This window comes from Aythya ferina (genome assembly GCF_964211825.1).
Source record: "Aythya ferina genome assembly, chromosome: 2".
NCBI lineage: Eukaryota > Metazoa > Chordata > Aves > Anseriformes > Anatidae > Aythya > Aythya ferina.
In genome coordinates this window covers 62,067,274-62,085,330 of record NC_140297.1, presented here as the reverse complement: position 1 = coordinate 62,085,330, position 18,057 = coordinate 62,067,274, and the positions used below count along the sequence as shown (strand labels likewise).

At 39.4% G+C, this 18,057-nt stretch overlaps 1 protein-coding gene across 11 annotated transcripts in view; it reads right to left on the bottom strand.

The window, feature by feature from the left end:
* Nucleotides 1-18,057, bottom strand: part of BMPER (BMP binding endothelial regulator) — a 157,453-nt gene that overhangs the window by 31,329 nt on the left and 108,067 nt on the right. For 10 of the 11 annotated variants that reach the window (XR_014689856.1, XM_084510369.1, XM_084510367.1 and 7 more), the window contains one exon: nt 16,280-16,616. Coding sequence is in view for 10 of the 11 variants with exons in the window: in XM_084510369.1 (XP_084366495.1) it covers nt 16,280-16,616 (337 nt within the window). In the remaining variant the exon portion in view is untranslated. Of the gene's footprint in view, nt 1-1,441; nt 1,666-16,279; nt 16,617-18,057 lie in introns of those variants that run through there. The other variant, XM_084510370.1, reaches the window with a different exon arrangement.

The window sequence follows — 18,057 nt, the reverse complement described above, 5'->3', positions numbered from 1 at the left end:
CCAGATGGAAACTCATCTCTTAAAACAACCCACAATCATTTATGTGGCTATCCAGATCAAGCCTACAGAAGAACTCTGTGGAATCACAATGACAGAAAGCAGTTTCAGAGATGATGCAAGCAAGCATCATGGCTACACTGCTGAGAAAGCTGTCAGTCTGAAATGCATAATCTGCTAACTGGCTGCTAAAAAGTTCTTGGTGGGCTGTCAAAGAATTTGCCTATAAGCTGTTGTGGACCCTACTGGGATCTATTCTTCTCATGAGGTGATCACTTGAAACTTCTCTAAGTCACAGAACAAAAGCACGAGACTGAATGTTTTGAGAAAAATCAACTCACAGTGGAAATTCAGGAGGAGAGACCAGCACATCTTCTCTCCTACATGGCCACCATGACTGCATCTCGAGTGCAGAATCCTCCGATAAAGAATTAAATGGCTTGTGGGTAGGAAATGACAAAGGGCAATTAAAATTATATTAAACTTTCTCATTGCTTTTCTCTGGTGTTTCCTGCAATACAAATGTCAGAAGATTAATTTGTTTACTGTGCACAGATGTAATGATAACCACAATTGCTTCCCAAAGAACATTCAGTACAGCAACACTGCAGGTCCCCTTCTACCACCACAGCATTTTTCCACTGCATCTCCTGGGGACTGCCATAGCTGGGAAGACCAGCGTGTGGTCCTGAAACCACAAGGCACCCTTCCTGGGCCCCAAGATCCAGGCCTGCTAAGAGTATGAGAGAAAAAAACACATGCTATCTAACAGAAAGACCAAGAGACACCATGCAACCATGGGCTACAATGCAGCCTGTGCCACTAAGGGCAAAACTCATGTTCCTCTGTTTATATGAGTATTAAATTCATGACACTATTCCTAATCTAAAAATATTATAAGTGAAAGGAGAAGCAGGTTAACAGATTAGTATTAGAAATGTTTCCATACAGACCCTAAACATGACTGTGACTGTATAGGCATGCACAAAAACTCATGCAAGGGTTTTTGCTGAAGCCAATCAGCAACTATTCAGCCAAGTGCCTGCCAGTTGCTGCAGATAAAATGCTTATCACACTGCAGTCTGGCCACTGTCTGTTAAGCACATTTAAGTGAGAAGGCGAGTGATTTGTTTAGGCTATTTTCATTTTTAGGACATGACTTTGACCTCAGTCATTTGTCTGAGCTGATCTCATTATGTTTCCCTTTTCTGAGTGACTATCAAAGTTCTCACAATGGCAGGAGGAAGATCTCCTCCTAGGCATTGCAGGAGCTTAGGATGTGTCAGGTAAATGCATCAAAGAAGAGATTATTCCTGAATGCTAAAAGCCCAGTGGAAATATATATGACAGCCCCAAGGCAGCCTGACACTAGCATCCCTCAGCTGGGTCTGTTAGATAAACAGCTCATATTTTACTTAGAGTGAAAAAATCACACACACTATGGTTCTCTGACACTCTTTAATCTTAACACAGCTGCAAACTTCTTTCAGCCGAGAAACCTTCTGGGTGAACGTGACCTTTGGATAAATCCTCGCATGCTCTCTGTGGTGGTATTTATTGTTGCAGTCAGGCTAATGATTCACTTTGTGAACAGCCCTGGGAAGGATTGCTTTTTCCAGCAGCCCCATAGACCTGTATATATGTTCCTCCATCACTGTCACACCTGTACTGCAAAAGGGAAAAACAAAGGGTCAACGGAAAAAAAGATATTATTTCACACACCTTCATTTGGGTTACTGCATAGCCTGATAATCTGGAGCAAAAAGAGAACATTCATTTTTACAAGATATATTGGGAAACACTAAACAATTTTAAAGTTGAGGCAACAGGCTTCTGGTAGACTCTGTAAGAAGTTATTACTCTCTTCTGGAACCACTAGCTACCAGGACATAATGTGTTTTCCTGAGCCAAAAGGAAAAGTAAGGTATCACTGCTCTTGAAGAACATTCCTCTTCAGAGCAGGCAATGTATACTACAAGAGACAAAGATAAAACCAACAAAAGTCTTGAAAACTACACTATGAATCTCTTTGTCGGCTTTCAGCAATACCATTACTCTTCAGCTAAAGCTGGTGTTGTTGCAGTTGACACAATATCAAAAATATATATATGTTTCTGTTCCTATTGCACATAAGCAAAATAATCCTCTCTTGGTTGTTCCACAGTCAGTTCACAACACAGTCCTTTTGCTGAACCACCAAGAAGCTTGAATCCAGTCTGACTGTGTAATTTAACAGGCTCCAGGCTGCCAGGAAAGGGACATGTCAAAAGCTCCTGGGAAAACTACTGCTCCTGCTCTAATTATAAGCTTCATGCTACTTCATGAAATACAATTCTGTCTAGAGCCCCAAGAGCTGACCTAGCCTCACTCTCACCACTTGACAAAAGATGGATCAAAGATCTGGTTTGTGTCAAACTGGAGGGTTTTCTCACATCTGAATGGAAAGCGGACTTCAGAATTTTATTAGTACCTTAAGCTTAAAAATGAAGGATGCTGCCAGCCATGAGCCAGCATCTGCAGGAGATTAATTTCATGGAGACTGTTAAAAAAGAGCAGTGTTCAGATGTTTAGCAATGTATATAATTTGGGCAATAGTCAGAAGCAGGCAAAAGTACATATTCTGTATGTGTACAAGTGATAGTCATGTAATATGTTGGATTATGAGATCAGGCTCTGATCTCTGATTTTCCTGGCTCAAACTCTCTTGTATTCAGACACCTGATGTTTTTAAATGATAAAACTTCTAACACAAAAGCAAGAGCAGTTGAGACCTGGAATGAGTTCAGCTGCATTTTCTTGCTTCCCAGCATGGAGAAGTTCGTGTCACAAAAGTCACCAAACTGTCTGCAGTAATGGAGACATAGTCAAGGACAGGATAGATAAGAGGATCGTACCAACTGTGGACTTCAGCAACCTGTGCTATCACAGCTTGAGATAGAAACGTAACAGTAGGATACTGTAAAATGCTCAAATTACTGCTGTTCATATTGAAGACACTCCCCCCTTGGGCTACCAAACCAGCATTTTTCACGTACTCCGTATAACCCCACCAATTCTGTCTCAAAGGGGCATATCCAAAATTATAGGGCTCTTTAAAGAAACACTGTAATGATATTTTATATAAAGCATTATAACACATATAATAACAAATTTTGTTATAAATTTTGTTTGAAAGTCAGAGAAACAAATTCCTATCCTTGTAAAAGCTTGTTATTGGATGTCTATACCATGAAAACTTCTGTTTTCAGTCAGCATCCAGACTTAGTAGGCCATAGGGGAAAAATCAAGCTTCGTTTCCCCTCAGTCAATATTGGTTCTCAAGTCAGTAAATCATAATATTGACCACAACAGAAAACAGTGACTGTTTAATATCTTCTGGGTTTTAATTATAAACACTGAGGAAATTTGTCAAATCCTGACTTCCTAACCATATGGAAAAGCTTTTAAAAATTTTGCATATGCCACTGTCTATCAGGCCCATCACAGTTATGGAACCAAAACATACTCCAACAACAATGCTTTGAGCATGTACACAGGATCTTCAACTTTGGGTACGACTTTGAAGACAGTATCTGCATCTGCTCCAAGTGTCGTGAGGACAGTTACAATAATAAATAGCATCATTTTATGTCACAAGAGTTATTGATTCCTGTCCCATAGTTAAATTTTTTTCTGTCTATATAAAACTGCAAGATTCAAATATGGGGAATGTTGAGAAAAAAAACTTTATACTATTCCATAACTAGAAAACACTCCTGGCCAAGTACTTTATCATTTGGAAAGACAGTATATGAATAGCAACAAGATACAAAGAAATAAAAGAGACAAGTGAGGGAAAATCTCAGGACTACTAGACAGCACAGTTTGTATTCAGCTGATAAGAGAAACACGTAAAGTGAATTCCTAGCCTCAAAAACCAGATGGGAATTCTGGCCAGAGACAATGTCTGGCTACCCTGTAACACAGGCTGCAACTATGGAATAGATTATGTCAATTCAGACAGCAGTCTAGAGATCTTATGAGAGAGTATGGTCTTACGAGACAATACCTGCTGGAGAGGGTTGCTCTCTCATTGTCTCCATGCCTCCGTATTTTGTGTGACCTAGCCAAGTCATGCAGAGCACACATTTCACAGGTAGCTGCTAACCACATTCCTCATGTGCAGGGGACAGGTAGACATCAGTTTGAAAAGACTTTCTAGAGATCAAAGTAACCAGAGAGAAACTATCCAGATCACTGCAGGTGAGTAAAAGGAGAGCTGGAAGATGAACCAAATGTCACACCACTAATGGGCTGAAATGTCTCTGTACTGTACCTCAATTTTGTGCTCTCATAGTGAGTTTTGTGTTTGATTGGTTGGTAGGTTTTGTTTGTCTGTTTGAAATCAGATTTTCTGCTAATGGCTGCAGTGAAGATCTGGACCTTCTATAAACTGAAGAATTGTGATACAAATGGTAGCAACTGCATATTTTAGATGTTGACCAAACACAGACTAATTACTATATAGGATTGGAGGGCATTTACAACCCCAATGGCAGATAAAATAGTCACCTGTCTGTGGGATCTTTTCTCTGATTACAATAGACTTTCAACCCCTTCAGCTGATATTTTGGTGACCCTTCCCCATACTGTGAGCAAGTGTCCATTGCCTTTGGAAAAAAGGGCAAGACTTGCATTGCTCAAGCCATATAATCTATAATCCCTTTTTGAAAAGGTTTTGTGTACCCACAGCAAATCCTGAAACCATTGAAAGTTTCTGTCACCCTCTGAGGACATCTTTGATCTAAGTCATCATCTTGCCGTGATGGAAAATATTCCTCCTGAGAGTCTGCAATCTTTTTTATATTTTTTTTTATGAAGAAAAAAAAATTCATGAAGAAAAATGACAAATCAGTACAGCAGAGAAAAAGCATGTATACACACAGGTGAGCAAAATAAAATGGGCTTTCAAACTTCAGCCTAGTCCTTGATATCTGAGAACAGATTTTTATTTTTTTTCCTGTGTATTGACTCTTCCTGCTCCAAAAGCAAGCCATCTATAGTTCATGCCTCAATCCATTACTAAGTTTTGATTTTGCATTAGGTTTTCACTTACCAAAGACACATTATTACACAGAGTATTACCAGGCTGTCATTTAACTGAGCCTTAAAAGAGCAGAGAAGATTTAGCTCCTTGAAGAGCAGTAACGCTTTCTTCTGAAAGTTTTAGAAGAATGTGCACTTTGACCAGAATAAGACAATACACTTCTTGTGCATGTGGAAACCTCTTAAATACCATCAGAAGGACTCAAGCTTCAGGCAAGGAACCAGGCACTTTCACATTTTAATCTCAAATCTACACTTGGCTTCCTGCACAGCAAAGGACTCTTTCTTCATTTCAACAACTTTAAACCAAGGTGCAGTGAGAATTAAATGTTTACACTGCAATTTGAAAATGTAAAGTGCTAAGAAGGAACACTTAGGAAATGAACTTTGTAAACTTTTTCCTTGCTGCCATGGTATCCACCATCCTCAACAGCCTCTTACTTCATGTACTCATAGAGTACATAAGCTTAAGCACTCACTCTCTGTAAACTACATACCTCACTCGAGAGCTGATGTACAAAAATCAGCTGTCTGAATACCTTAACACTTACGACAGCTTCCTGTGGACTGATCATAAGAGAAATGACTTGTTATTAATTTTCACATGCTGAATTTATTTTAGCTTTTATGTTTCAGGAATATTATATAAACAGAATGTTAGCTGTAGGAGTACCCAGGAATGCAAGAAAACATATGGCTCCAACTCCCTTCAGTATTTCCAGCACATTCCCCACCAATTTTAATTTCAACTGGCTTAAATGGGGGAGTCAGGGAGAGACTTAAAAGCTCTCACCATCTTTATACCTTGATGAAGATGTGAAATAACAGCACCTGCTCTCACATATGCAAAGCCCTCCATTTGGGTGAAAAGAGATTCCTCTTGCTCCCTTTGTGTGAAGAAGGTACTGATTATAGTGTATTTTGGATCCGGTATCATTTTAGTTCCTCCGCTGCTCCGGGATAGCACAGTCAAGCTCTAGTCCTGAAACCTCTCGTATTATCATAATTCTACGCCTGCTCTGGTGAGTCCACCAGCGGCACAGTTAATTATGAGAGCAGAGCCATGCATGCACACTTCTAAATGGTGTCTCAGTAGTTTAAAAGGTGATTGAACCTGAAAAAAACACACGTGCATGCAGTTTGTTCCCCACACCTTACCAGAACCTTAGGCATTCTAATGGTAAATAGTTGACATGGATAAATACATATTCCTGTACTAACAAAAGTACCTTCACCTATCTCGCCTTATTGCCTACAAGCCTGCCCTTTACTCTGCTGCTGTGATGCCCTATAGAGTACAATAACACTCTGGTGCCAAGCTCTGGAGGTCCCAAGCCCTTATCAGCACTGGTTCTGCTGGGCACATGTGCTTGGGGTTAAATGGGGGCTGCATCTGCCTCTCATCAAGCTCCCGGTGTCCGGCACTCAATCTGCATTTGCTCTCAGTATTCCACTGTCAAAGCAGCCAACATTTTGCAGGTGGAATGACAGCAGCAGAGGCCTCCCAAAACAGCTTGTACTGTGCTTTTTTGTGAGGCTGTAAACATCACCAGAAGTGTGAGATAGTGGTTCCTTCATTTGCTGCAAAGGCTGAAGGACAAATGAAGCTTGAGCAATTAACAGAGGTTAATTACTTTACATACTAGCACTATGTATACATGACAGAGCAAATATAGAACCTTCACATACCTATCAATACAGCGAGGCAATTCAAGAGGCAATAGGCACAAACTGGAGGTTCCCTCTGAACACCAGGAAGTTCTTCTGTTCCGATGGAGCATTGGCACAGGTTGCCCAGAGAGGTTGTGGAGTTTCCTCATTGGAGATCTTCAAAAGCCACCTGCTGGATGTGTTCCTGGGCAACCCCCTCAAGGTGGCCCTGCTTGAATACGGGGGTTGGACCAGGTGACCTCCAGAGATCCCTTCCCATCTGAGCCACTCTGTGATTCTGACCTCTTATAGGGATGGACAGTGAGATCTTCACTACGGATTATTACTTCAGACCATAGAGGGCTACCGAAATGCTCACATAACACAAAGGTCCCCAGAGATCTCTAAGACTGGGAACAGATTTCTTGGATGCCCTGCAGGATTTAGGAAACAACAGTAAAACTGAAGGAAAAACCTTCAGCTACTACTGAAAAACAACCACCAGAAAGCTTTCAGTTAAGTTTCAGTTAACCTGTATAAAGTCTCCAGAACAGCCCCCTCACAAATGGCAAGTCAGCTCTCCACCACAGCAAAAACAGACACAATAAGCTGCTCTGGGTTGTCAAAACCTTCCTAAGGCAAACTTTCTACAGAAAAGTTTTTTTGTGTTGGTCACGGCTCACGTCCTGCTTTGTCTGGTTATCCTGCCAGAAGCATAAATGAACTCATAAGAATAACAGAAGGATTAGGTTAAGCTTATTTTTAAAACATTTCCCACAAATTCATCTCATTTGCCTGCTTATAAACACCCTCGTTCATCTTTGCTGTGTGTCTAATTAGGCAGGATATACTGCAGGTGGCTTAAAATAGGAGCTGAAATATAGTAGCTTCACAGTTATGCATGTTAAAGGAAAGGTAATTAAGATTTCATGCTATGAGATGTAAACCGATCATCTCAGGGGCCTGAACGGGATTTCTCCACCATATACGACATAGCACAGTTGGCTAGCTACAGTATGGGTGGGTTTCCTCTCCCTCAAAACAAATTATTAGCTTCTGCCTGAGGCAGAATATGAGATGTGATGGGTTAGTTTCCTGAATTATTTATTCACGGAAATAGCATCTTTATATTTTATTTAAAATCAATACTGCAATAAACTTAAAACATAAAAAGCTAAAATTAAATAAAAACCAACTAGCAAAGGAAGCTCTGCTGTGAACATGTCTCAGAAGCTAATTAAAATGAGATCGAACAGAGGTCTTCTACTTCGTAGCAGCTGTAGTTAAAATTCTGTGGTATCTAAGAGAGAGACAGAGTGATTTCCTCTGATGATGCTGACAACTGTTCTGCATAACATCCCTCCAAATATGAGATTTATTATCACAGTTAAAAAGAATATTTCAGAGTAGCAAGTATTTTTGTTTTGGGAATGGATCAAATTGCACTAACTGGCAGGTGGAGTCTTTTAAAACATTTTCACAAGGGAGGATATCACACTGATTTTCTACCAGTTCCTCCCCACACCTGGTCTCCTTTTCTTTTTAAAAATCATGCATTTTATTACATTACTGAGACATGAAGCATATTTTCCAGAAAGTAAAAGGACTCTTTTCAAAAATATTTATGCAATAGGGATATGCTTGTATTTTGCCAAAAAAAAAAACAACAACAAACAACCAAACAAACAAAAAAAGTAATAGTCCTAGGGCACACTCATGCTTACTGTGATATAGTGGCACTTTAAAACTGCAGCTGTAATAAGGACATTGGGGATGGGGAACTCTGTATTAAAGAATTTTTGCCTGGGATGTGTTTAAAAGCCTATCAGATAAGCTTTGAAAAATGTGAAGGATGCAGGCCAAAGAGATGCAGAGTTTTTTTATGAACATCTGACAGCCAAGAAGAAAGAACCTCAAATTAAGAGAGATCACTCAGTTGCCTGGGGTCAGTCAAATTATGTTGTCTGCTTTGCAAAGCCATCCCTTAGACTTCATTCTGAAAAAAAGTGGCAGGCAGACAGAATCTGCGTACCCCAATATGAATGTATTTCATTTCATTTACTCCAGTTAAAAAAAAAAAAAAAAAAAAAAAAAAAGGACCCTCTGTCTCCAAACCATCTGAATCTAAAATTGTCTGTAGAACAGCAGATGGTGGAAAGACTAACCCAGGACTATTAATGCATAGATCAGCATTATATACCTGCATGGGACAAGGACAGTCACAATGATGACATCTTGTCCCTCAAATATAGCAAAATTCCCAAGGGTTTCAATGAACCAGAATTTTATCCCACAACTCCAAGACACTGTGGGCCAAAGAGTAACAACAAAACAACAAATAAAATAATAACTAAAAAAATATACAAATGCTACAAAATGGCCAAAACTCTATTAAAAGTAACCCAGGAAAATGCAATCTATTTTGACAAATGAGAAGTGCATTTATGGCACCTTGCTTGTTCTATTAGATGTATCTCCCTCTCCTTCCTACCATCCTTCAGGATCTCTTCTGTCGTAGTCAAACTGACCTTACATTTTCACATATAGAGTCTCACATCTGTCAGACAGAGGGCAATGTAGAAGACAGCAGTTTGTTGTGAAACACCTGACTTGAATTCAATTGGGCCAGGTAATAAACCAAAAACAAATGAAGTTTTACTAGGCAGAAGCAGGTTTTTGTAATAAGTGTCTATATATCTGCATGCACAATAATCACAAATTGAGCTCTTTCCTGGCAAAGAGCGGAAAGAAGCCTCACATTGCACTTGGAACCAGCAGAAAGTAACATCTCATTCAGTGTTAAAGGACAACATAAGGTAGGGTTGTGATCATGTAATTAGGTAAGCAAAACAAACACATTTTAGACATGCCATTTTTGAAGCAAAGGAAACTTCTCTGAGTTTTAATCACAGAATAGTATGTTGCTTCATCTGGTTTTCCTATAATAATCTTTCCTTGTTAAAAAAAAAATCATTAACTTTCCATATAGGGAAGCACAAAGTGGGTCATCGGGGAAGCATGTATTTCTCGGTTGGAAGCAAGCCATAGATGGTCCCAGGTGAACGGTGTCTGTCCAACACCACAATCTTGTTACATTTTGGAGCCCTCTCCACCCTCGTCCTCCCCCCCTGCCCTCTCCCAATACCTCAACAGGAAAGGAGACATCTGTGAATCCTCTGGCACTGCTTCAACATATTACAGCTGTAATAACCACTGATACAAAGAGAAGAATGTTTTCTAGCCCCAAATTCCTGAGGTACTTTTCTAAACAGACACAAGTGAATGGGGCTTGGTTACGTGAAAAATACCCCACCAGGGGCAGGGGCATGGAGGAAAGATGAAGAGGAATCATGATCCGCAGATAAGTGAGCTCAGCTCGAGTTCAGATTTATCTTTCTTGACCACTCAACCTATTTGTCCAAATCCAAGCTTCTAATCCTTAAAACTAAGCAGTATTTTTTTGGCGGCTTGCACTCACTTTTGGCTACTTCAAATGAAAAATACTTCAAGGAGGAGGCTTAGAACAGTGGTGATCTATACAGTTATGTATATTTATACATACTGTGGTATTTTTGCAGCACCCCTTACTGTCAGCATAGGGGTAGCAAAGTTTGATACTTGCTGCTACATATCCCCAAGTGCATCAGACACCACAAAAACTGTTTTCTCCCACTTGTTAGCACTGCCAGTCACTACCACTGTAGGTCATGATGCCTTTTACCTGCATGTCAGTGAGCTCAGCACAGTGCTACACAAGATGCTCAGGTGTGACTCGATGGCTGACATTTAGAAGAGGTTTCAGGAGTAATGTCAGTTCTTATAAGGGTACAAAGTAAAGGCAGCCCATCCAAGTTTGTGTGGAGAATGCATTCCCAAGCACAAGTACTCTAATAAGGCCTGGGAACACCAGCGCTCCCATGGACTATGCCTTCAGGCTTAGTCCTCTGCACTCTACTCCACTGCTGATCTGCAAAGGATCACCTTGTGTAAGTAGAGTGACATAAAGCAGAGTATTTCTGTACAGAAAGCCTGAATTATTAAGCACTTACTAATGCAAGCAGCTAAAGCTCTAGAGGGTAACTTCAAATGGATGAAAGACTTAAAGATGCTGAACAGAGCAGACTGAGAAAGGGAGCATCTAGCTCATGGGAAACTCAACTCCTGGTGAAGATTTGCTTAAAAAAAATACAATTATAATTTCAAATATTTTTAAATTCCATCCAAACCAGAAGCTCCCTGGGCTGCACAGCTGCTTGGTGACAATTTGCCCAAGAAGCTGAGTAAATTGTTTCATCCTGAACTCCCCCTTTGCTGTGGTTACACTGCTGTTAGTACCCAGACTCAGGACTGGCTTCAGAAAGGTGGTTAGACAGGAGCAGGAACATCGTTACCTTAGCACAAGAGTGAGTGGGAGCAAGAAAACTTGCACTGCACTGGAACTGCACAGGGGCTGTCTACAGCTTCATGCCATCGATCCTTCATTTGAGCCAACACCACTAGCCTGTCTTGAAGGGGGGGACAGGGCAACTCCGCCACTGTGGGTGGAGATACAGATGTGGAGGCTGGTGCAGGTGCAGGGGCAGGAACAGGGGCAGAAGAAGCCCTGGTGAGAAGCCAGAGCTACGGCCACCCTTCGGTTACACCACAGACAAGCCCCAGAGCAGCCTAGCCCCAGCTGGAGCAGCACAGGCAACTGCTGTGCCCACATGCACAGCCAGAACCAGAAAATCTCACAGGGAGAATTTTGCAATATGCACCCTTGGCAGAAAGCAGAGGGCTACAGAGCTCCTAGTTCCACCCACTTCTCGAACACTTGAAGCAGGCCTGTCTGAAGTCATTCTTCAGACGACATTTCTTTTGCACCGTCCCGCTGAGTGAACATAGGGGCATAACCGCATGAATTTTACAGCTGTAGGACATCATTGTTAACAGGAGAAAAAAAAAAAAAAAAAAAAAAAACTTAAAACCTTCTGCTTCAAAGCCACAAACCCTTAGTCCCCATATTTTAAATAGAGCTCGTAATTAACTTTGTGATGCTGCAGCTTGCATGTTCTCTGCAACTATTCACGACATATCTGTCAAACTGAGTAACAGGGAGCTGATGGATTAAATAGAATTGCAACTTATGTACTGATGCTAAACAATAACATTTTCTCTAGTTAAATGGAAATTTTGAGAAAAACTGCAAGACTGAAAAGTTAACTGTGCAAAGTTAATTGGTTAACTGGAAAAAAAATCTAATTAACTGAATAACCAAGAGCTAAACTGGACTAAGGTCAGCCACAATCACAAGGAATATCTAAGACAAGAATTGCAATAGAGTAGATTTGCAATTCCTGAATGCATTTGATTAAGTGATTCAAGCAAATGATGCTATTATTATGAAGCTCATCATAAAATAATTACTATGATTAAATTTATGTGTTTGAGGGAAAAAAAAAACAACACACACACCTCTTACAACAATTACAAAAGAGAAAAAGTAACTACCTTTTTGGTGTGCTACTGACTGTTAAAAATATGATGATAATAACAAAAATATAACAGTAACAGGATGAGTAATAATGATAATAAAAAGACTTGTCTCTAGCACAATTTTTACAACCTCAGATAGGGAAATCTACTGCATGACAAAAACAAGACATTAAATATTTTTCCAAAGTTATGGCTGTAGAGGGAGTCTTAAGCAATGCCTGGCTAGTCATTTATGAACTCAGCTGCTGTGTATGCATATTAGAGATGAGTGATCCACTGATATTGTGTTGATATCACTTTCCAAGTCTACCAGTGATATCAAACTGTTAAAAAAATCTACTAGAAATCATAGATGCTAATGAGGGCAGATATTACAAGGGGCATTATCTCCCATTATGCTGCTTCCTGCAGCCCAACCTGCTCCAAGCAGTGCTGCTGTGCCTCTGTCACTCCCAACCCTGCACCCTCTGTTGGGTGCTGCCTGCTCCCAAGACACATCAGCCATGGTTGGGGCATGCCAGGCAGCTGCTCCCAATGCCATGGTATTCCTCAGCCTCACCAGGACTAGAATCATCTTCCTGTCCCTGCTGCAGCACAGCTCAAAGACGCAGAACAAGATTAGACATGGGATAGGTAGGGATCAGTGAGCGCAGACAGAAAGACCTCTTCTCCTTCCTCAAATTCCCCAAGCCCTAGGTCCTCATCCAAGAGCTTAAAGAGTACCATAATAATTCTTAATAATGTGATAAGAGTATTTTCTGGTAACAGCAGCATGAAAAGTTCAGATGGTGTCACCTATTATTAGTGCTGCTTATACTAAATAGCAGCTTCAATGTCTGAGTGCAAATGTATTGCATACATGAATAAAATATTCCCCTCTAAAAAACCTTATATTGAGTAACCTTGGTAACATTCCCCACCCTGGCAAGGAGTAATCCAGGATGTTTAGCCATATTTATCAAAATAGACAAGAGTCAATGGTGATGACTGTCACTGATTAATCTCTTAATATCTTTAATGAGACTTTACCAAAATCTGGAAATTCAAAAATTTTTTGCCTGTTTAAATGAACTTGCCTCCATAAAGTTCGGCCCTAAGGGTTATTTTTAGAGTATTGCTCATAAGTACTGAACAACTAGCAATGCATTAAAAATAAACAAAAAAATACCAACCCCAAACTAAACAAAACAAACCGCAATTAAAAGCCCATAAAACGTGTCTAGTTACAAAACAAAGAATTAAAAGAGTGGTGTAAAATTAGATGTTAAAAATGTTAGTTTGCAGTCCAGACTATTTCAAAACCCTTTCTTTTATGCTTACATTTTGCTTTATTCTTCCACATGCTTTGCAGAGACAGAAGTCACCAAAGCTACAATACCAAAAAAAGGTGAAGGGCAATGTGCACAACTATTTCTTGTAAGGTGTCAAAGATCTATCAAGGTGAAATTCAGGACTTAGCTGTTCTTCACCCCATAATCAAGCAACTCGATCTTTACCCTTTTAAACATTAACAATGTCCTTTTCACCTAGCAATCATGGCAATCTTGCTGTATATGGTTTTTGGGTGTCCAACAAAAGGAGAAACAACAGCTGTAAGAAGAATGAGACTTAAAATGAATTTGAGATGTCTTCACAGAAATCTCATCACTAACACAATGTCAGACAAACGTTTGCAATATATTGTTCATTGCCTTTTTTGGTATTTGCAGAAAACACACCCTAATTCATAATGTTCTGAGTTTATTTCTATTTCTGAGAATTCTTATTAGCAGCAGGTCACTAACAGAGCAGCATAGTGAAAATGAGGCAACGTTGATAATATAGGCTAGAATCATCAAGAAAGATTAACACTTGAGAATGCAGTATTTCAACATAATATGCAATGTAGGAGAATAAAAACTGAGAAGCTATTCAATTCAGAGAGAAGAAAAATAAAAATTAATAATTTTTAAAAAGACCCTAATTTTATGCCTTTTTCACTGCCTTTATTGTTAGAAGCTTGTTCACAGTCAGAAAAGAAGAACTGGCAAAATTGTTGCTAAACCTAACCTGAAATTAAAGTATATTGATTATGTATGCATTTCTAAAAAAAAATTGTATGTGTTAATTTAAATGTCTTTCAAATGTAATTAAAATTTTCTGCAGAAATATATCACCAACATTGGTCTCCTTGAAAAACATTTATAAAAAAATCAGATCTCATCAGTAGTCATATTTTATAAATATATACACACACATATATATGTATATGTAAGTAAAGATTTATATTAGAAAGATTTCCTGAGCTTTCTTGAATGTGTTTACCATAATTCTTACCTGCTTGCATGAATTTCCTGCTATGAAAAATGGCCATGATCATTGAATAAATACTTTGCTACAACTCCGTCCATTTCTAAAAAGCAGCATCATCATACTAAATCTCATTATTTATTTAACACTTATATTTTATCTATGGATCCCCTATTTTTATCTGAGCATTCTAACTGGTGATATCTAAACAAGCAAAGGAACAGCTACGTCTGACAGTATATGATGGTCATTTCAAAGTAGTTTCCTTAGGGAAAAATAAACTTTTCTCTAAAAGTATTTATTTTATCTAATTAAATACTTGCTTGATGTCATTGTCTTTCCAGGACAAATAGGAGACAAGATTGTAAAGAAACAGAAATGCTCTATGGTAATTCTTCTGTGCAAGCATGTAGAGATTTTTTTTTTTTTTTCTGGCTGCTCTAGCCAAAATATAAATCATTTTCCGCTGTGGTGTCAGGAAGTGTATTGCAGTAAATTAATCACAAACTACTTTTAAGAAGAGACAAAAAAAATCAACTGCAAAATGAAACAAATCTCTCTGAGCCTGTTCTCCATTTGTATTGTCATCACTTACCTTCAGAGGACGATGGAAGTGAGATGGGAATGCTGCTGAAATGCATCCAACAGACCCTGTGTGCATGTGTTAGTATCTCTAGCAGACTTTGCTGTGCCCCCAGCAATTGGAAAAGATAAAGTATTATAACCTGCCCACAGTATAATTTTCACTCTTTGCCAGGCTCCTAGCCCAGGATACACTATGGGAAACTAAATGCAGAAGCACAGAGACTACAAGCCAAACCATGAGGCTTCTTTTAGCATTTCCCAGTACCCAGCCATATTCTGGTGGGGTAGATAAAAGTCTTTATGCCTCATTATGAAACAAGAGGAAAGACAATTCATAAGGGAAATGGAATCATTTTAGAAAGCTTTTCCTAATAAGCCCAATAGTTCAGCAAATGTGCGTGAGTGGAGAAAGCTGGAAGCGCAGAGAGCAGGCAGCTCCATCCACCATCACACGACTGTGACTCGCCTCGCTTTTATCTTTTATGTCAGGCAATCAAATGAAAAGCCAATTTTATTTACTAAGTGAGGGTCAAATAAACTCATGCCAATTAAAGAACAGAAATGATGTCTCTGTGGTTTAGACTGGAAGGTTTTTAAAGACAAAAAAATCTTAAATAATTCACTCAGAAAAGGCTTCTAGAATCCTCTCCTGCCTTCCTTTGTTCCCAGGGCAAGATGAGAAAGCACTGAACATTTGTTTAACTCTACCCTTTCAAACTCTCACACTGACAAACTACACCATCCAAGAGGCAGAAGGAGCACTTGAAATCCCTGCTTTAATAAAGTAATTTTCAAAAACTTTTCAGGAAGACAACAAGCAACAGCAATTAAAGTCAGCCAGAGCTTTACAGATTACTTTGAAATTACAAAGAGCTTACCAAAATGTTTTGAAACCTTTTGTTATCTTCCCACTCCTTTCTCAGTCTCCAAAACCACTTTTTTTTTTTTTTTTTCTTTTCTCTGATCATAACCCTGCCTTTCTCCCTGTTAACTGCTCAGGTCTGCATTAATTAGCTTATCCCCAACTCAAGAAAGTACTTTATAACTTATTAAGCCTAATACTAAGCCTGTATATTAATTCTTAGCAAAAATAGCTCAAAGCATGCACTCAAATGCTGCTGAAATTGGGCCAATTCTGTGTGTTTTTTCTCCTTGAACAGTAACTTTTTTTTCTCCTTTCTCAGCAAGCCACACTTACCGGTAAAAAGTTGTATAATCCACCGTTGAATGACAGCCCTGAAACTCCCAGGCTTTGAGCTTCTGGCATTCCCGGTGAGCCCGGAGTTTCACTCTGACTGTCCCATGGCAGAGCTCAGGCACAGGTTTCCTCTGCGGACGATTGCAGAACTCGTTGGACTCCACACGCCAGGATTCAGCAAAGTCATCCACATCAAACTTGAAATTCCCATCCCCTCCAATTAGGTCATCTCGCTTGTGCCCGTTGTAGTTGCCACACAGACCACAGAGTTTGCCCTTCAGATGTGGTGCGGCCATGACTTCCACAAAACTGTCTCCATCCCATGAGATTTCCAAGCCTAAAAAGAAAGAGATGAGACAAAAATACATATTAAAAAGAGAGAAGAAATCGAGTATCACAAATTGTGACTTACATTCGTGAAACAGCGTTTCATGGGAAACTAAACAAAGCTACAGTTTTCCTCCTGATAATGCTGTTAGATTTCTATATACTTCCCAGTAAGTACCTCTGGCAAGTATAGTTTCTTAAACCACACTTGATTACAACATATGCAAGCCTGTCTCTGTATACTTTTGTTCCTCCTTGCTATTGAATATGGTTATCCTAAAAAAATCTTGTCCAGTCTGTATCCACAGCAGAACTACTCTCAACACTGAAAGAGGGCTTTTGTGAAATTCTGCAAATTGAATTAGCTACAGCAAATTTCTAGCAGATTTCAGAAGGGCCAGAATTTCAGCTTCTGCCACCCACTGTACAAGTCATGGACATACAAAGGTGTCCATGCCCCATGGGACTTTGCCAGTGACTACTGCCTAGAAAACATCCTTCTTTTTCCTGCCTAAAGAGGTGTTAACTTATTTGGGAAAATACAGCTGTTCCAAAAACAGTACTCTGTGTGGATAAAAAGAGAGAAAAAGATGAGAGCAAGGAGATGTCAGATGGGTAAAACAGCTGTAAGAAGGCATTCTGAAAAGGATTCAAATGGTTCATTCAAAAGGTGTGAATTGACAACAAAGTTGTCATCACAAGTCAGCAGCACTGAGGAATGATGGTAGACATGGAACATTTATCTAGAGGCCAGGATGTAAGTGCTCTGCTACAATCTTTTACAGTAAGGTTTTATAATTCCAGTGCATCAAAATCAAAATTGCTTTCTGTCAGTGAAATCTATTTTGTGTCTTTATTCATGTAAAAGCTAGATGTCTAGCTTAAGTCAGCTGCCTGGTCCCTCTCTTTGACGGACAGAAATAGACAGCTCAGGGATCACAACATTGGTGCCTAATGCAGAGGACAAACTACCTTATGAATGCCTTTCTGTTTCCAGTGATACTATAGAGGACACGGAGATCAGGCAGAGACTAAAATAGTTTTTATACCTGGGTGAATTTACATTAAATGAATTCCATCTTCTGCGGAGTAAATATGCATCTCATAAAGGAATGCCATTTTTGAATCATAGGGATAAAAACAATACCAAGAATCACTGCTGCTTAACTTCCATCCAAAAATGGCCTTTCTTTTAATTTTTTCCCATGTCTCATGAATGCTAATACTTCACATCTTTGCAGTGCCCTCCATCACAACCCACTTTGCTGATGTTAATTTATTCCTGTAAAATGACTAATAAACCATCATGTGTGGTGGTTAGTTAAGGATAAACACAGCAACTTGCTTTTAAACAGGATAGTCCAGATTTTACCCTTTTCTCCCTGCCTGGCCAAGAACACCAAACAACACCACTTCATGGTGCAGGACCAAGGCTTTGCTTCAGCCTTCTA